The 18,172-nt window shown below is 53.2% G+C and overlaps 1 protein-coding gene across 1 annotated transcript; it reads right to left on the reverse strand.

Moving 5' to 3' along the window:
- Nucleotides 1-5,912: 5,912 nt before the first annotated feature.
- Nucleotides 5,913-9,989, reverse strand: SOX18 (SRY-box transcription factor 18). The gene is made up of 2 exons (XM_066330822.1): nucleotides 9,211-9,989; nucleotides 5,913-7,623 (listed from the first exon to the last, which is right to left on the reverse strand). Exons 1-2 carry the CDS (start codon nucleotides 9,611-9,613, stop codon nucleotides 6,773-6,775), a joined length of 1,254 nt encoding a protein of 417 aa, XP_066186919.1. The 5' UTR covers nucleotides 9,614-9,989; the 3' UTR covers nucleotides 5,913-6,772.
- Nucleotides 9,990-18,172: the final 8,183 nt, after the last annotated feature.

Below are 18,172 nucleotides of genomic sequence, written 5' to 3' on the forward strand. Positions count from 1 at the left end.
TGTGCCCCGTCCCCTTGGGACACACATGCCAGGACCACCTCAACGCCTGCCCCTGGCCTCGCTGGCCACCGACCCCCCGCCCAGCACAGCCCGCCAACCACCCGAGCTGTGCAGTTCCCCCGCAACGTGGACCAATGCTCATTAAGCATGAGGCAGAGACCACCAAATATGTCAAAACACACTTAAAATTTATTGTTTCATACCATACGTTTGAGTCTCTTGAACGCCGGCCAGTGTTTCTCCCTCTCCGCGATGGGGCCTATCTGCTGTCACCGACACTTCTCGTATATGTATAGCCCACTCGCTTGCTGGCTTTTTTTTTTTTTTTTTTTTCTTTCCCTCCCCCTTCTTTCTTTAAATGCAAAATACAAACAATTGATGGAAAATGTACATTTGTTCCATATGGGACGGTCGGAGTGTGGAGAGGAGCCAGCAGAGGCATTTTTAGGCAGACTCCTCTCTCCAGCGGATGGCTGGATGCCTTCCCAGAATGGCCCCGCGCGGCCTGGCCTGACTCTCCTGACGAGCTTCAGACGCTCTGTGACGCTCCCACGATGGTGGGGGGGACATGATTCAGTTCCCTGAAGGGATCAACCTCCCTGGGCTGCACTGCCGAGCACAGGAGGAGGGAGAGGCTTCCACCAAACCACCGCACCATCCCGGAAGGGTTGAGCTGGGCTGCACGGGAGGTGATGGGGAGACTTGCTTTAGGACTTGGATAGGAAGTTGAGTTAGGCTGGTTGGGTTGTGTTGGGTTATGTTGGGACACGTTGACTGGGTCCTTGGGATAGGTTACATTGGATTAAGATTGGTTAGGATGGGTTGAGTTGAGTTGAGCTGGGTTGGGTTGGGTTGGGTTGGGTTGGTTTGGGCTGGGTTGGATTCTGCTGTGTTGCATTAGGTGGTTTTGGTGGGTTGGGTTAGGTCATGCTGTTTGGGTTGTGTTGGGTCGTGTTGTGTCGGATTGGATGAGGTGATCTCTGGAGAACACTCCCAACCTTTCCATGACCCTTTGGCCTCCCAGTTACATCACAGCATTGCTGAATCACCCCAGAAGAGAAGCACAAAGTGGTTCTGGCAGATGTGGGGCTCAGTTGGCTCAGAGCCAGTGAGGAGAAGAAGCCCCCCAAATCCCTCATGGTTCATACAATGAGACCCAAACCTGCCTCCTTCACAGGGACCTGTCCTCCTCACGGGGACCCCAGCATGGTCCTGGGTGAGCAGATATTGGTGTGGGGCTGGTGACTGGGGATCCAGGGGCTTGTGGTGGCCCTAAGGCAGGGGAAGGAATGTGAGGGTGTGTGGGGACAATGCTGGAAGCTGGCGGGCGGACAACCAAAGATGCACAAAGGATGTAGAGGCTGAACTTCACAGCAAGAAAAGTGCTAAAGTGTTTCAGATTTCCCAGGGCACATTAAGGACTCTTTGCTGGCTTCTTTTCTTTTCTCTTGCAAAACCTGTAATATTTATGACGCCCCAACTCCTGTTCTCTGCAGGCAGCTGCCCTCCCCTGCCTGCAGAGAATTCCTGCAGCCTCACCGGAGTGTTCCTGCTGCCCAGCAGCTCTGGGCATGGCGCAGAGGAAACGGGGCCTTTCCTGTCTGCAAGGAGCATTGAGATTTCCAAACATTTCCTTTCCCAAACTGAGCTGCAAAGAAGAAAGTTGGGGAAGGCTTGGGAACTTTGCTTCTGCTTGACCAGGAAAGGTTGCTCTGGGAACATTTGCAGTCTTTCTTCACATTTCAACCTTTTCCCTTTGGTTAACCTCTCACCACAGAATGCTGTTACCTCTCCAAAGGTTTTGCCTCCCATCTAAAAAAAACCTGGAAACTTTTTCTTTTTTTTTTTTCCAGTGCGCTTTTACTCGAGTCAGGAAATGTTTTGGAGCTGTTTCCCACAAACAGGTTTGGTTTTGAATTTTTTTTTTTTTTTTTTTTTTCCTGGCAGAGGGGGCAAAATATAAATCCCATCACTTGGTCTAGAGCAGCTGCCTGCTGCCACAGTGGGGAACCAGCACCGGCAGCACGTTCCTTTTCCCAGAGATGCCCCCATGCTGAACACCCAAAATACAAGGATCAAGAGGCTCTAATTCCCTGAAGTCCCTTGACTTCATCAAGGCTGTGGTGTCAGTGTTCTCATCCCGACGGTGAGCTCTGGGCTGGGATGGCTGGGACTACCCTGGAGCTGCCACTTGCCACCCTGCACATCCCACTTGCCCCTGGCTGTGCCACGGCCTCAGCCTTGGGAACAGTGAGCCCGGAGCCAAACGCTGCCGGGCCGGGCTGCCTGGCACATGAGGTTTTAATATTTGGGTGGGTGATGTCATCGAGCGCTCCGTAACGCTGTAAAAAATCCAGAACGTCTATAAAGCTGATCTGTGAACCTCCAGCAGAACACACACACACGGGTGTGTGCACATGGATATGGACACATGGATGTGGACAAGCACACGTGCACATGGAGGGATGCCTGCATGGAAGGTGCACTCATGCATGCGTGCACACACACATGGGTGCACCTACACGTGTATGCACAGACACATCCACAGAGAGATGCACACATGGATACACATGGTGGATGCTTGTGCAGGCTCAGACACACTGAGGGACAACAAAAAAGATGCACAAAAAGGAGCAGAGGTGGACACGCATGGCTACACATGTGCACACACACAACCCACCCAGGTGTAGGCACACAAATATCCAGGGATGTGCACACACACACACACACACACACAGAGATGTCTGCACACCGGGATAATGCACACAGGGATGGATCTGAGCAGGGATGCATGCAGTGATGCAGGTACACACAGGTGCTTGCACACCCCTTCACACAGATCACATCAATGCTTGCACACGTAAAGGTTTGCACACGGATGTGTTGGGATGCATGCACAGCTGCACACGGTTGGAATCCACTGCCCTGCATCCCCAGGGGACACAGAGCAGATGCCACCTGTCCATAAAATCCAGGTAGGACCTGGCATCGCCTCCCCCTCTCCCTGCATCCTGGGAAAGCCGGCAGGATGGGATGTCAGGTTTTCCATTTACCTGTCAAATACCTTCTCCATATTTCTGCCGTAACGACCTGCTAAAAGCCCCTCGCTCCTCCTCCCCAGCCCAAAACCATCCGGCCTTGAGCTTTGGAGAGATTAAGTCATAAAAATCGGAAGGGGCTGTGCAGTAACAGCCCCAGCCTGAGCCATAACGGCAGTGAAATCATCCCCAAACTATGTCAGCTCCAGCCATTTCCAGTCCCACGTCACACCTGAGCCACCGGCATGGAGTGAAACAAAACACTGGGGGATGGTTTCCTGGCCTCAGAGCAGCTGTACAGGGACAGGGGCAGGGGAAAGATAAAAATAATATATGTATGTTAAAAATATATAAAAGTAACACATAAAATATTGAAAAAAAGGAAAAATATTAAATATACAAAATTATGAAAATAAAATCCAGTGTGTAAAAATAATACAGATAAATATAGAACTAACACATAAGATATGAAACAAGATATAAAATTATAAAAATAATATGCAATATAGGTGATGTGGTTAAAGCCCATCAAGGACCCAGCACCCTTCCCAAAGACCCAGCACCTCTCCCAGGTTCAGCTGAGCCCTCTGCCCCCTGACAGAACCAGATCAGCCCCTGTGCCACCAGTCTCACCAAACCCTGGATCTGGAGGGGGACAAATCTTTTTCTGGCTATGGCTGAACCATGAGGCTGCAGCAGTGACACTGTGGAGAGCTGGCTGCCCAAACCACTGCTGTACCAGCACAAACCAGGTTGGTTTGTGACACTTCTTGATAAAGTTGATGTCAAAGCAGTGAGTTAGGTGAAAAAAGCTGTGTGGAACACCAAGTGATGGTAGGAGGTGGCATCTTTTGCAGTCTGGCACAGGTCTTTCTGCCTGCTTATATCTGTTCTGTTTTTTTCCTCTCTCCTTTCTATTCTCTTTCATTTCCCTGTGACCTGGGGTAGGGCTGACCAGCAAGGTGGGGCTTTCACAGCAGCTGTGTCTTCAAGGTAGTGTATCCTTGGTGCAGTTATGGGTGGGAATCCATGGAGGGGACCACCCATTGCAGCTTTCAGTACCTGCTGTAGCCTCAGAACAGCATCTTGGAGCATAAATCACAGAGTGGTTTGGGTTGAAAAGGACCTTACGGTCATCAAGTTCTAACCCCCTGCCATGGGCAGGGACACCTTCCATTAGACCAGGTTCCTCCAAGCCCAATCCAACCTGGCCTTGGGAATGGGGCATCTGCAGTTTCTCCAGGAATCTGTGCCAGTGCATCACCACCCTCATTCCAAAGACCTTCCATATTTAATCTAAAAGGACCCTCCGTCAATTAAAAAATCATGGTGAGATGACACAGCCTGAACCATGGGGAAAGAAGGGAATTTCTGCTGCAGGAAAGTGACTTCATGTTTTCTCCACAATGTGGTGGACAGCGGCTCTCCCAGCTGGGCGAGGGCCGGCCTGCTCACCGCTGCTTTGAACCGCAGGAAGTGACCGCATCCATGCCTGGAAGGTACCTGGAAGCTGAGGGCTGGAAAATAACTCAGGGCTTTCTTCTTCTCCCCCCCTCCCTCATCTCCTTCCTCCCAGGCCACTTCGGGGAGCGGAGCGGGATGGAGCCCATAGCCGGCTGCTTCCTTTCATAGTCATCGGCGGCAGCACAGGATGCTTCTCATTTGGTGTTGTGTTTGTTTGCTGCAGCGCGGGTTCTGGCACCCGCCGGGCGCCCGCCAGCCCTCCCGTGTAGGTAGTGAGGTCATTTTTCCATGTATTCCCCCTTTTTACATACTGTATATGGAAAGACAATGAAGCGCCTTTGTGGCGTTCCATGGGAACGCGTCGCCAGCCCCCGGAGTGGTCCCGTTTATTAGCGCTTCACATTCAACAACAACAAAAAAAAGTGAGTCAGGATTGAGTCCTGTTAACACTAATGTGAATTTAATTTAGGAGAAGCTTGAAAATTAATGTCATTTGTTAAATATCCATTTCCCCTAAAAGGCAATTCTTTGCCAACAACAACAACAAAACCCCTCTTCTTCTATTCAATTTTTTCGAATTTTTTTTTTTAAACAGCCTTTTTTTTGGCGATATCAGCCTGGTTTAAATCACTTGGTGCTCAAGGAACGGATGCCACCGGGTTTTAAGCAACAGATTGTTGTTCCTCCTTTTCAAATTGAACAAAAAAGCTCCCTGTAGATCATACAGTGATTCACAGGAGGGGGATGAAGCTCCGGCAAAGCACCAGCAGCTCCGAGCAGGATCCGGCTGGGCATGGTGACGGCTCGGCAAGACCCGCCGCTGCTGGAGCCGGGAAGCAGCCAATGAAGGCCAGGAGGAGGAAAGACTCTGGTACACGGAGTTTTCTTCCAGCTCCGAGGATTGGAGAAAAAGCATTGGAGGAGCCTGGCTCTGTTTTTGGGGTATTTCATGGGAAAACAGGGTGAGCCATGGGGACCTCGCATCGATGCGCTGCCAGCCTGGCAAAACAATGACCACACCAAGGCTTGTTTCGGAGGAGGATATCACATGTTTTATTATATTTTAATCTGAGAACAGCTGCTTTTCCTGCTGGGAGCGTCTCTGGGCGGCACGACGCGGTGCTGTGGGGATGCCGCCAGAACCCCATCCCATCCCATCCCATCCCATCCCATCCCATCCCATCCCATCCCATCCCATCCCATCCCATCCCAAGCCACCGTCCTGTACTGAACCGAGCAGAGCTGAGCTCGCGGAGCCCGAGGCGGCTGACGGGGCGGGCGGGCGGCAGCTTGGAAATTAATACATTTGCCAGGTTGTCAAAACATTAATCAACGGATACAAAAATCTGGAAATGGTTGGGACAACATGTATTTGCGGAAAATATGTGTTCACACAACAAGCACACAAGATGGGAACAATTATATGAAGATGTTTTAATAATTAACCAGAATAAAACAGTTTGCTCTCCATACAGTTCTAGACAATAAAAGTGTTTGCAGTCATATTTTTCTTTTGTACAAAATTCCAGTCAGTTGTTCCTCAATATTTACATTATCATTCCCTTTTCACAAAATATCTCCTTTTTTCCCCTATTCCTTTTTTTTTTTCTTTAAATCCAGCTTTGCTACATAAATGCTTTAGATCTCATGGATATCCCTTGATTTCTTTTTAAAAAGTCTAATAAAAAAACCCCCAAAAGACATTAAATACCATTTTATATATAAAAATGCTTAGTAAAAATATAGTTTTGTTGCCCAATTAAAATATATTGCTGAGAATACAGTAAAAACTGTCCTAAAGCCCACCCCTAATGGGCGCCGACTCTTTAACAGCCCCGGCAAAGTCTTTCTAAAAGCTTTTTCCCCCTAAAAGTTCGCCTGTCCTTGGGTTAAATATTGGGGACAGGTCACACTTTGGCTCATCCTGGTGTGATTGTTTCAGGCAGGATTTACTGGAATTGGCTTGAAAATGCCCCTTGGAGCTGGTGGGAGCTGGAGAGGTGCCCTGCCGAGGGCTGGAGCGGGGAGCACGGCGGGGAAAGGCGTCTATCTGTGTTATATAGTTATACGGTATATCAGTGAGTTCAGCATGGTCTGTCTCTAAAAAAAAATTTAAAAAAAAATCAAAATAAAAAAGAACAAACAAGAAAGCGATGCATTTAATGAGATACTCTAAATATGATGGAGCTCGTGGTTAAAGGAGGATGGCTTTTTGTTTTTAGAGGAGAGTCGGGGCTCTCCTGGTGCGCGCATTGGATGATGGGGTCAACCTAACCGGTGATGCAAGGGCTATAGTAAACAGCACTGCTGGCATCAGACAGGGCTGATATCAAACTACTCTCCTCACAGGAGATGCTTCTAGGAGTCACTTTGGACAGGGAGACATGGTAAGGGAGGCCCGAGGCTTCGGGACGAGTCCTGCTCATGTTCAAATACTGGTCAAACTCGTTGCGGTCAACGTCTGTCCAGAGCTCGGTTTGGTTCAAGTGATCCACGCTCTCCATGTGGTGGGCTTCAGGTGGGGGCGACAGCTGGCCCAGGTGGGCGGAAAGCCCGTTCTGAGTTCCCGAGCACATCTGGTTGTAGTAAAGGCTGGAGGGGTGGGGAGTCCTCATGGCGTCGGCCAAGTGTGAGGGGGTCTGCGTGTAGGGCACGGCCACGTCCCGCCCCATGCACTTCTCCTGGGGAAACTCCATCTGGTGATGGTGGTGGTAGCCGCGAAAGGGCATCATGTTGCAGTCATCCTGCATGTGCGGAGGGAAAAACGCTGGCTCGGTCTGTTCCAAGACATCCAAGGGAGACATCTCAGGAGTTGGCAAGCCATAGTTTTCAATATCCGACCCCATGGAGTGGAGTTCTCTGAAGTGGTTAAGTGGGGGAGGCTGGGGGTGGCCCGGCTGGCTGCCGCCATGGTGACTCATGCTGAAGTTGTCACTGCAAGGCTGGGAAAGGTTATGCAGGAGGATATTGGGTTCCATCCTCTTGATTTTCTTGGCTTGCTTCTTTCTCCTTGGGCGGTATTTGTAGTTGGGGTGATCCTGGAGATGCTGGATTCGCAGTCGCTCTGCCTCTTCCACGAAGGGACGTTTGTCGCTGGCGCTCAGCGCTTTCCACGATTGGCCTGGAAGAGGAGAGAGAAGCTCTGTGAGAGTGGCTCAGCCACCTGGCACTGGCCAGGGCATGGGGACACCCAGGTAGAGGCAGCCCAGGGGTGAAGGGCTCCTGCAGCTGGCTTGGCACCTGAGTGGGGTCTCACTGCTGGCACCAGGAAGGGCTGGGGAATGGGTTCCCAAGCCAGGCTGTTCCCTTGTCCCAGAAGGCAGCTTGGGCAGTCCCCAGCACTTCAGTGCGGTGGGAGAATGGGGGTACATGGAATGGGAACCCCTTTGGCAGGGCTGGGGATTCTGCCTCCCACTGCCCCTTGGTACAGTCCACAGACCCTGCTTCCCTGCATCTCACATCCATAGCCTGCACAATTCACCCATCTCAAAAACTCACAGCACCATATCCTGAACCCCACATCCCCACACCCCGCAGCCCCGTGTCTCTGCATCCTGCTGCTCTGTCTGTCCATATCCTGCTTCCCGTAGACCCGCATCCTGCAGCTCCATTTACCCATATCCTGCTTCCCGTGTTCCCACATCCCGCATCCTATAGTCGTGCATCCCGCATCCTGCAGCCTGTATTCCCATATCCTGCATCCCTGCAGCTGTGTACCCCTCAGCCCTGTATCTCTGCATCCCTCAGCCGTGTTTCCCTACATCTTGTGTACATGCAGCTCTGTATCTTCACATCCTCACAGCCCATAGCCCCATATTCCCACATCCTGTAACACCACATCCCACAGCCCTTGATCCAACAGTCCTGCATCCTTCCACCTCGCATCCCTGCATCCTTGCAATCTGCAGCTGGTAGCCCTTCATCCCACATCCCTAAAGCTTGCGTCCTGCAGCTTTTTAACCTTGCAGCCCATAGCCCTGCATCCCCCAGCTCCATATCCCACAGCACCCTATCCTTGTACCCCAGCTCCTGCACCCCATATTCTTGCAGTCTGCATCCCGCAGTCCTGTACCCTTGGAGCCTGGGTAGCAGAACCCCATATCCTTGCATCCTACAGCCCACTGTCTTGTATCTGTGCAGTCTGCATCCCACAGCCCTGGACTCTCACAGCGCACACCCCAAATCCCTGTACTGCTTCATCCCACACTCCCTGCCCTGAATCCCTGTACCCCAGCAGTTCGCATCTCCAGCTCTGTATCCCTGCATCCCACTGTCTTGGACTATCAGAACCAAACCCACCTATCCCTACACCACCAGCCCCGTATCCCTACGTTCTGAGCTCTGTACCTCTGCATCCTGCAGCTCTTCACTCTTGCAGCCCACATCTCCAGACCTGTACCTCTGTATTCCTGTATTCCCAGCCTTGTACTCCCACATCCCTGTCTCCCCAGCTCGATATCCTCCCCATCCCACAGCCCTGTACTCTTGCAGCCGGGATCCCCAGCCCCACATCCCCATGTCCCTAGCTCTGTAAGCCTGCAGCCCACAGCTCTGTACTCTCGCAGTCCGCAGCCCCAGCCCGCAGCCCCGCAGCCCCAGCCCCGTAACGCAGCATTCCCACATCCTTATCTCCACACTCCTGCATCCCGCATCCCCCAGCCCCACATCCCCGCGCTCCCAGCCCTCCTCCCGCTCCGCTCCCGCTCACCCAGCATCTTGCTGAGCACGGCGTTGTGCAGGTCGGGGTTCTGCTGCGCCAGCCGCTTGCGCTCATCCTTCGCCCAGACCATGAAGGCGTTCATGGGCCGGCGGATGCGGGAATCCTCGGCGGCCTTGCCCTCGGGGCGGCCGGCCGGGGGGCTGTATCCATAGCCCGGCTCGGGGCTGGGCGTGCGGCTGGGGGCCGCGCCGGGGGCCGCGCCGCCGGGGCCGGGGCCGAAGGCGAAGCCGGGCTCGGGGCTGGGCGTGCGGCTGGCGGGGGAGGCGGCTCCCGGGGGGCGCGGGAAGGCGAGCCCGGGCTCAGCGGCCGGCACGGCGGCGGTGACCCATGAACAGTCGCCCCGGGGTTGCGATATCTCCTCTCGGCAGTAGTTAGACTCAGATATATTCATTCCAGCTGGACAGCACTTTGTGTCAGACCCGACCGGGTGCCGGAGAGAGAATCGGGATTCCTGCCGCGTCCCACCGGGTCCAGCACCGCCGAGCAGCCGCCCGCAGATCGTCTCCCTCGCCTGCCTTCGGGGGACTCGGGCTCGCCTACGTTTGTTTTGGTTTCTTTTTTTTTTCCTATCTTTTTTTTATTTTTTTCCCCCTTTCCCCCCAAAAAAAACTTTTGGGATGATGCTGGGCTGGAAGGGGCAAAATATACCCGGGCTGGACCAATCAGAGGGGCGAGGGGAGGAGGAGGAGGAGGAGAGGGAGAGGAGGAGGAGATGAGGGGGAGGAGGCGAAGGAGGAGATGAGGGGGAGGAGGAGGAGGGAAGGCGGGCGTCCCCAGGCACCAGCAGGAAGAGCCACCCGGGGAGGGCCGAGCTGGGACCGGTGTGGAAACTACTGCCCCGTCCCCTTCTGTCCAAGGAGAAGGGTTGTTAAATTCTTTCTTTCTTTCTTTCTTTCTTTCTTTCTTTCTTTCTTTCTTTCTTTCTTTCTTTCTTTCTTTCTTTCTTTCTTTCTTTCTTTCTTTCTTTCTTTCTTTCTTTCTTTCTTTCTTTCTTTCTTTCTTTCTTTCTTTCTTTCTTTCTTTCTTTCTTCTTTCTTTCTTTCTTTCTTTCTTTCTTTCTTCTTTCTTTCTTTCTTTCTTTCTTTCTTTCTTTCTTTCTTTCTTTCTTTCTTTCTTTCTTTCTTTCTTTCTTTCTTTCTTTCTTTCTTTCTTTCTTTCTTTCTTTCTTTCTTTCTTTCTTTCTTTCTTTCCTCTCTTCCTCTCTTCCTCTCTTCCTCTCTTCCTCTCTTCCTCTCTTCCTCTCTTCCTCTCTTCCTCTCTTCCTCTCTTTCTCTCTTTCTCTCTTTCTCTCTTTCTCTCTCTCTTCCTTTCTCTCTCTCTTTCTTTCTCTCTTTCTCTCTCTCTTCCTTTCTCTCTCTCTTTCTTTCTCTCTTTCTTTCTCTCTCTCTTTCTTTCTCTCTTTCTCTCTTTCTCTCTCTCTTTCTCTCCCTCTCTCTCTCTTCTCTTTGCAAGCCCCTTTTCTGCTCCCTGTGCCCTGCCCTCGCCCCGCACCACCCGCGGTGCGGAGGCAGGGAAGCGTTCGGCTTTGCCTGCCAGGCTGTGTGCAGGAGCTCAGGGATGTTCAGGGCTCGGCGTTTATTTTTCTTACGACTGACTCCGTGTGTGTGTTTTGGCCGGCATTCCCCATCCGGGGCTGGGAGCAGCCCTGGGGTGAAGGCAGGGGTGAGCCCTCTCCCCCCGGCAATTTTCTGTGGGAATTTGAGCGTCAGGCAAAGAAACCGCTCCTTGAGTTTAAGTGCCGCTGACATGAAAAGCATTGTGTTTTCTAGGGACTCTTGAGGAATGGGGGGTTCAGTGTCAGCCAGGTGATGGTGGCTAAGCCCAGCCTGCAGGGCTGCTGGGGCTGGCACAGCAGTGCCATCGCTGCATGCCTCGGGCATGGCTGGGTACCCACAGCACCCACAGCCATCAGCAGCCACAGAAAAGCATCACATCCCCTGCCACCAGGTCACTGCTCTGCTCACTTGGCTGCCATCCAGCAGGGATTTGCAGTGCCAAGGGTCAGGCTAGGTGGTCTGAAGGTCCTTCCTGCCCTTGGCACTTGGAGTTACGAGTTCTGTGGGATCCATTTGAAATCAAGGAGATTGGTCAGGGCACTGTGCCTGCCCCTGAAACCCCTCGGGGCAATCGAGCTGACTTGAAAGAGATGTCCCAGCTCCGGGTCCCTGCCCCCAGGGCCTCTCTGGCTGTGGACATGCCCTAGACCCCAGCCTGAAATGTGAACCTCAGCGTTAGGAAGACTTGGGGCACTGGGTTGCGCAAGAGCCCAGCTCCAGCCTCTCGCAGCCGTGGGGTATTGCATGCCATGCTTTCTGTGTGTCTGGAAGTGATTTGGACAAGCCGATCTGCTGTTAACCCTAAACAAAACAAAGGCCTCTAAAAAAAAAAATTAAAAAAAATCGTGTCTCACTTGTTCTTCAATCATCAACCAGGAGCAACAGAGGTTTCGGGCGAGATTTCCTTCACATTTCTGGAGCTCCTTATTAAAATTTTGAAAGTGCAAATCAGCACCAGCCCACAGGAGAGCCCACACAGCTGCAAGGAGTCTCCTCTCTCCCCCATCCAGAGGGAGCTGGAGCACTGCTTTGCAGGAGTAGCAGTCGTTGCTGCCATCCAGAGCAGAGCCCCTGGAGGCTTTGGCTCTTTGCCCCTGTCCTGGGAGAAGCAAGGTGGGTGCTGGGGGATCTGGGGACTCTCAAGCCAGGACCTGTGGCTGCCTGTGAAATGAGCAGCCTCCAGGGCAGTCAATCTGGGTAGTTGGTGGGGATATCCCCCTTCTCCCATGCTTCAGCCAAGCATGTGGTACATTCCCTGATCACATCCTCTCTGTGGCCTCCTCCATGGCCCTGGCAGAATCCCTGGGCTCCAGGTATGCTCAGAGCTGCCCTGGAGCAGGAGTTGGACCTGGGGGCATCAGTTGGCATTTGGGATGTGATGGGGATGAGCTGCAGTAGGGTGGGAGTTGGGACAGCTCTGATTTTCCTAGCCCTGGAATGATGTTAAGGGCTGGGGCAAACCCTCCTCGGGGGAGGCAGAGCCTCATGTCCTCCACACTTGCTCTGTACAGCCACTTCAGGCCTGAGCTTCTTCCACACAGGATGGCCAGGGGCTCAGGATGCTCTCCCTGTTGCAGGGGTCAGAGATCAGGGTGGTGGTGCTGTCCCTGCTGCAGTGGGCTACTTTGAGAGCTCCTGACCATGGAGCAAAGCCTGGTATTTTGACCCTCAAGCTCGTATGAAAGCCTCATAATGGGTTGGCAAACCTGGTATTACAGTGTCTTTGCTGTTGATTCTGCATTGCTAGGAAATCATTAAGAAAAAGAAAAAAGGGGGGAAAATGAAAAAAATTGCAAAAACTGAAACAAATAGAGAGGAAAAAAAAAGGAATGAGATGAAGAGCCATGGAGTGTGGCATGGTTTTGGAGGAGGTAAAGCACAAGGAGAGGAGAAGGAGAGCTGCGACATGCAAAGCACACAAAAATGCCTGGATGCAGAAATGCCTGGGTACAAAGCACCCAAAATATCCCTGAGGCAGCCCGGGAGAAGCCTACCTTCAAGGGCAGTGCCACTCCTTTCCTCCCCCTCCTCTCCCCACAGCCAGAACCACAGAGCTTCACTCCAGGGACTGAAAACCCCCTCAGCCAGGTGTAGGGTGAAGTTTCAGGGTCTGTGCCTGGCTCAGCTTTCCTGAGAGGGATAAAGCCTTCCTTTCACCCTGCTGCCCACAGGGCTGGAACGTGGGGTGCTGGAGACCCACTGGCTCCTCACCAGCCACATCTGCAGCCACACACAGGGAGGAAGCTCTGGGCAGAGCCAGGATTGGTGTGTGCCAGCCGAGGGACCTCTCCCTATGCCCTTCTCGCTGGCCTTGGAATCAGGCAAGCTGGACCCGAGTCCAGCACACAGCCTCGGGAGTTGTGTATTTTTTAATTTCTTTTTTTTTAATTTTCATTCCCTCCCCAGTTTTATTGAGCTGGCAGCTGGCTGACCCCACCCCGGCCCCTGGCTTCCCTTCCTAGCATCCCGCGCAGCCCAGCACCACACCTAGCAGAGGAAGCGTGGCGGGACGGCCGCCTCTGCTCCCCAGCACAAAGGCATTTGCCCTCCCCGCCCCCAGCCCGCCCGCTCCCGATTATTTCTCCCAGCCGGGTCCAATGCCGAGCTCCCACCCGGCTAAAAATAGATGCGGCACCACCTGGACCATCCCCAGGGGCGTCGGGGATTTGAGAGCTCAAAGAGGGGCTGGTGGGGATCGCAAGAAGGGAAGAGCCTGTTGCCAGCTGAGCCTGATGGTTATTCTGCTGCTGCTGCTGCCTGTGGGTTGGTGCAGGAGCCCCAGGCTGAAGCTGCGCAACCAAATCCAAGGGACTTGTCCCCAAAATTTGCGTCCAGGTAACAGAGGTGGCAGGTGGATGCTGGCAGGATCCTGTGGCACAGCAGTAGCTAGGCTCCAAGTTGTGGTGGGACAATGGCTTTTTATCCTCATTTTGCAGAGGGTGCAGGGCAGGGACAGGGGCAGGATGGGTCCTTGGGTCTGGGTGCAAGCGCTGTCCCCTCTCTGGTGCCCAGCACTGCCCTCCCTTGCTCACACAGAGCAGCCTTGCTCTAGATGTGTTCACACCACTAATTGATTAATCACCACGCAATTACCAGCAATGTGTGGCTGGTGCCGTTGTATGTCTAATTGGACGAATGAGCCATTTCACAGGAAGATATTTGTTATTAATTATAGTGAATAATTATCGTTAGGCCACACCAGACATGTACCCGGAGCAGTGCAGCCAGGTGGGATGGACCTGACCTACACCCACACCTGCCAAAGGAGATGGGGATCCTCGGGGTGGCCACGGGGAGTAGGGATGTTTCTCACACAGTTTGGGGGGGACCTGTGCAGCATGGCCCAGGCTGGCAGCTCCCCCAGTGCCCTGAGAGGTGCCCCCGTGCCAGTGTGTCCCGTGGGCTCCCCTGGGGCTGGGGCTGCTCCAGTCTTGCTGGAACAAAGGCTTCCCAAAGAAAGGCGCTTCCTGGAGAGCAAAGGACTCAGGGCTGGGGCTGTCTGTGAGCCCTGCTGGGAGGCTGAAGTCATCCGCTGGGAAATGCTGTGTTCACTGGAGCCTCCCTTTCTGCAAGGCCCAGCTCAGTGCCCCGTTTCCTCGAGCACAAATAGTTCAGTGGGTCAGGCGGAGCTGGAAAGTGCCGAGCAAGGCAGCTGGGGTTCAGTATCCATGTCAGGAGCATCCTGGCTGCAGCCATGTGCCTGTACAAGGGTGACAAATCCCCTGTGTCCTCATCCAGGGACCAGACTCCCACCCAAGTAGGGGAAAGTGGGCAGTTGTGGCACTCCCAGTCCAGGATATGCCCAGCTCAGCTGTTTTCTGCTCATGTGGTCTTTTTTTTTGGCTGCCAGCTCCCTCTGACAAGTAAAGAGCATCAGGGACAGCGGGAAGGTGTCCTGGGCCACAGTGGCTCTCTGCCTGGGTGCTCACTGCTGCTCTGCCCTGCTGTCAGCTGTGCCACAGGTCCCCAACAGCTGCAGGAGCTGAGCTGGGAGCATGGTGTGGGCTGTGTCAGCCAGGCCTGGCCGTCAGACACCGCATCTGAGGAAGCAGAGAAAGTTGTCTTTATTTTCAGCTCTTTTCAATAACCAGAGGTCAGCCTTGTTTATACAGGATTATAACTGGAACGATAACAGCAATATCCATTGTGTGAGCAGCGAAACCCACAGCTAACCTGAAAAAGCTGTTTGCTCCACATGGGTGCAACCACTGCACCTCCTGGGGGACGGCCAGAGACCTTGGGCCTCCCCAGGGCTGTCCTGCCTCCCCTTCCCTTGCTTTTGCTTTGCCACAGCCCCTTCTGGCTCAGCTGACTCTCTGGTCCCACCATCACCTTGGGGTGCTGCACTTCCAGCCACATCACCCCATGTTTGCTCCTCAAGCTGCTCTCTGTGAAACCTGGGGTGAGATCCCCACACCCCAAGCATGAGCAGAACTGTTGCAAATCCCACCCGTGGTCCTTATGGACACTAAATCCCGGGAAAGGCTTCGGCACAAGGAGATCAGAGCGTGCCAGAATGCACAGGGCACACACTGCCTGGAGTTGCCTCCCTGGCAGCTGATTGCAGCAGCACTCGCTGCTTTAATACCCAGTTCCCATCACAGAGAGAGCTTTTAGGAAGGAAAGTCTTACACTTCTACCAACTATTTCAAGACTTCCATAAACACATTTTTGGTTGAGCATTAATGAATTACCTCAATGCAGAGCTACTCATGCCAAATACATGAATACAGAGTGTAGAAAAGCCGCCGAGAAGCAGATTTGGCTGCCATTCAGCTGCTCCGATCCGCACAATTTCTTTTCTTGATTATAGCAAGAAAATGCTCCCTGCCTGTGGCACTGCATCCTCCCAGGAACAGGCAGCTGGCCGACAGTTGGGCTGTGCAGAGCCTGGGCATGCCGGGGTTATTCGCTGCTTCCATCGCTTGAGTTGGCAGAAAACGCTGCTTGCTGGTGTCTGTGCAGGAGATGCAGCCAAGAACTGGGATCCTGCTCCCTCTGCATGCCCAGGCTGGCTGCCTCGGGATGCCTGACCTCCTTTTGGTTGCTGAGGAAAGGAAAACTGCAATTAGAAGGATTTCTGAGCCTGGATTTTTTGGGGGGTAGGTTGGAGTTGCCCATCTGTGGTCCTGCAGCCACACATGGCCACGAGAACCACAGCCATTTGCAGCTCCAGCATGGCACCTCTCCATGGCCTTAGCCTTGGGGATTCTCAGGAGGTGATGTGATCCCCAGGAAAAGTGCAGTCTCCCCTTTGAGTACACCTTTCTCACAGGGCTCTGGTCTGTGTGTTCCCAACCTCTGCACCCACATGTGAGAGTGGGTGGTGGCACCACTGTGGGGATCAAGACCCTCCAGCTGGCAGCAGAAGGGTCACCCATCCTCTCTCTCACTGGGATGTCTGATCCAGCAGCACAGGACATCTCCAGGTTTGCTGTTCTTAGGAACAGCCGTGGCTCTTGACATGGTTTAACTTTGCATGAGGCAAGCCCTCACCACCAGCAGCAGATAGTAGATGGCTGCTGGTTGTGCCATGCTCCCCTCTTCCTTTTCTCCTGTTTCCTCTCCCCTCCCTTCTCTCTCCACTTCCCATGCAGCCCCCAACCCCAGTGCTTTCTGCTCAGGTTTTCCATGCACTGGCTGGTTTCTGCTCACAGGAAGGTGGCTGCCTGGTTTCTGAGCATCACCACAACCAGGCCTGGAGGAGGAGGACATCTTTGTAGCATCCCTGGAAGAAGAACACTACAGCACCCCAGGAAGAAGGGGAGCCCTTTGCAGCATTCCTGGAAGTGGCAACCTTTGCCAAAGCTTGCAGCCCACCCCCCTGCACACAGCATCTCGTGGCCACCTTCTGTGCTTCACCAAGGCTTTGGCTGCTCAGCAGAAAAAATGAGGACGTTGTTGAGAGAACCTCACCTCACACAGACAGGGAAATGCATGTGGAAGAGAGGAATTTTGGCTCAGAGTGAGGTAGATGCTGCTGTGGGTTCATGCCTCAGTTTCTCCCTGTCTTGTACAGGGCGTGGGGCGACCCAGCCTCTGCTCAGACCCTTTAGAGAGAACAATCTCCTCAGCAAATGGCAATGTGTATCTCTGACAGAGTGCTTCTATCCTCAGAGAGAATAATAATAATAATAATTACAATAATAATAATAACAAATAATAATAATTACAATAATAACACTAAGAATAAAGAAAAGGACATGTGAGCATTCCCTCTTTGCCAGCAGAGGAACAACTTTTGCTTTTAGGTGCTGCATTTTATTATTATTTATTATTTATTCAGGATATTAAGGGAAGGGAAAGGGAATGTGCTGCATTTGCAGCTCAAAACCCCAAGAACTGTGACATCCCTCCCATAAGCTGGCCTAAAAACGAGATTTTAAAGCTTGCCACAGGCAGCATCATTTTCTTTCTTTTTCTGTTTTCAGAGCATCCTTTGTGCCGCAGCTCGGAAAGCAGCACTGAAACCCCCCAGCAACAGAGCTGGAGCTCAGGGATGCTGGGCGCAGTCGTGGAGGGGTTTGGCACCGGGATGCGGGGTGGGATGAGGAGGGCGCTGCAGACCCCCAGGGCTGTGCCGATGCCGGGGATCCCCGCGGCTGGCGGAGCGCAGGGGGCCGGGGCAGGAGGGAGGCGGCAGGGAAGGGCTCCAAGGGAAAGGCTTTGTTCGTGGGCCAGCCGGGAGCGTGCGAGGGCCTCCGGGCTCCAGCGTTTCTCCTCCACTTCGCTCCTGCTGTGTGCGGGAGCCGAGCCAAGGTGGAGCACGGCGGGGTGGAGCGGGTCCCTGAGGAAAGCAGGGGACAAGGGACGGCCGTGCATTTGGCCCTTAAATTGCCTGGGAAAGCAGCTCTGTCTTTCCATCTCCCCCCAAGGCTCTTCTCTCACCCAGGCTGAGGCTGTTTCCCAGGCTGCTTGCCCTGAACACCTCCACCTCTGCCCTTTGCCAGCGACCCCTCCTCTTGGCCCACAGAACCCGTGGATCTGCAAGCTCAGGGGAAGGATAAGGAAAGGCTCACGACAGAATGGCCCTTCATGGAGTGCTCGAGCTGGAGAAATAAGGTTAAAGGCTCTTATCTGATGGAGCTGCAGCCTTGCCAAAGCCTGTTGCTATCAGCTCGGGACACATGTGCTATTGGCAAAGCTTCGGGGACACAATAATACAAACAGTTTTCATTGTCGAGTCAACAATGATGGGAGAAGGAGCCTGGTGCTATTACCGGTATAAAAGGCACTGTAGGAAAGCTCAGGACAGGAGGATGCAGTCGGGATCAACAGCAGGGTTTAGCAGATTACAGTTATATTTGTATTCGGGAAGGAGAAACCTTCCATCCCCAGCGGGCTGGAGCCAGAAGGATGGAGCCAGCAGTGGGGGTTTAGGCTGCAAGGAAAAA

Source organism: Sylvia atricapilla, chromosome 16, assembly GCF_009819655.1.
Source record: "Sylvia atricapilla isolate bSylAtr1 chromosome 16, bSylAtr1.pri, whole genome shotgun sequence".
In the NCBI taxonomy this organism is placed as follows: Eukaryota; Metazoa; Chordata; class Aves; order Passeriformes; family Sylviidae; genus Sylvia; species Sylvia atricapilla.

Excerpts from the sequence above, each read along its gene's own strand:
- SOX18 (XM_066330822.1), bottom strand. The coding sequence starts at position 9,613 with ATGAATATATCTGAGTCTAACTACTGCCGAGAGGAGATATCGCAACCC. Across the intron at positions 7,624-9,210 it reads CGTGCTCAGCAAGATGCTGG|GCCAATCGTGGAAAGCGCTG; the intron begins GTGAGCGGGAGC and ends CTCCTCTTCCAG.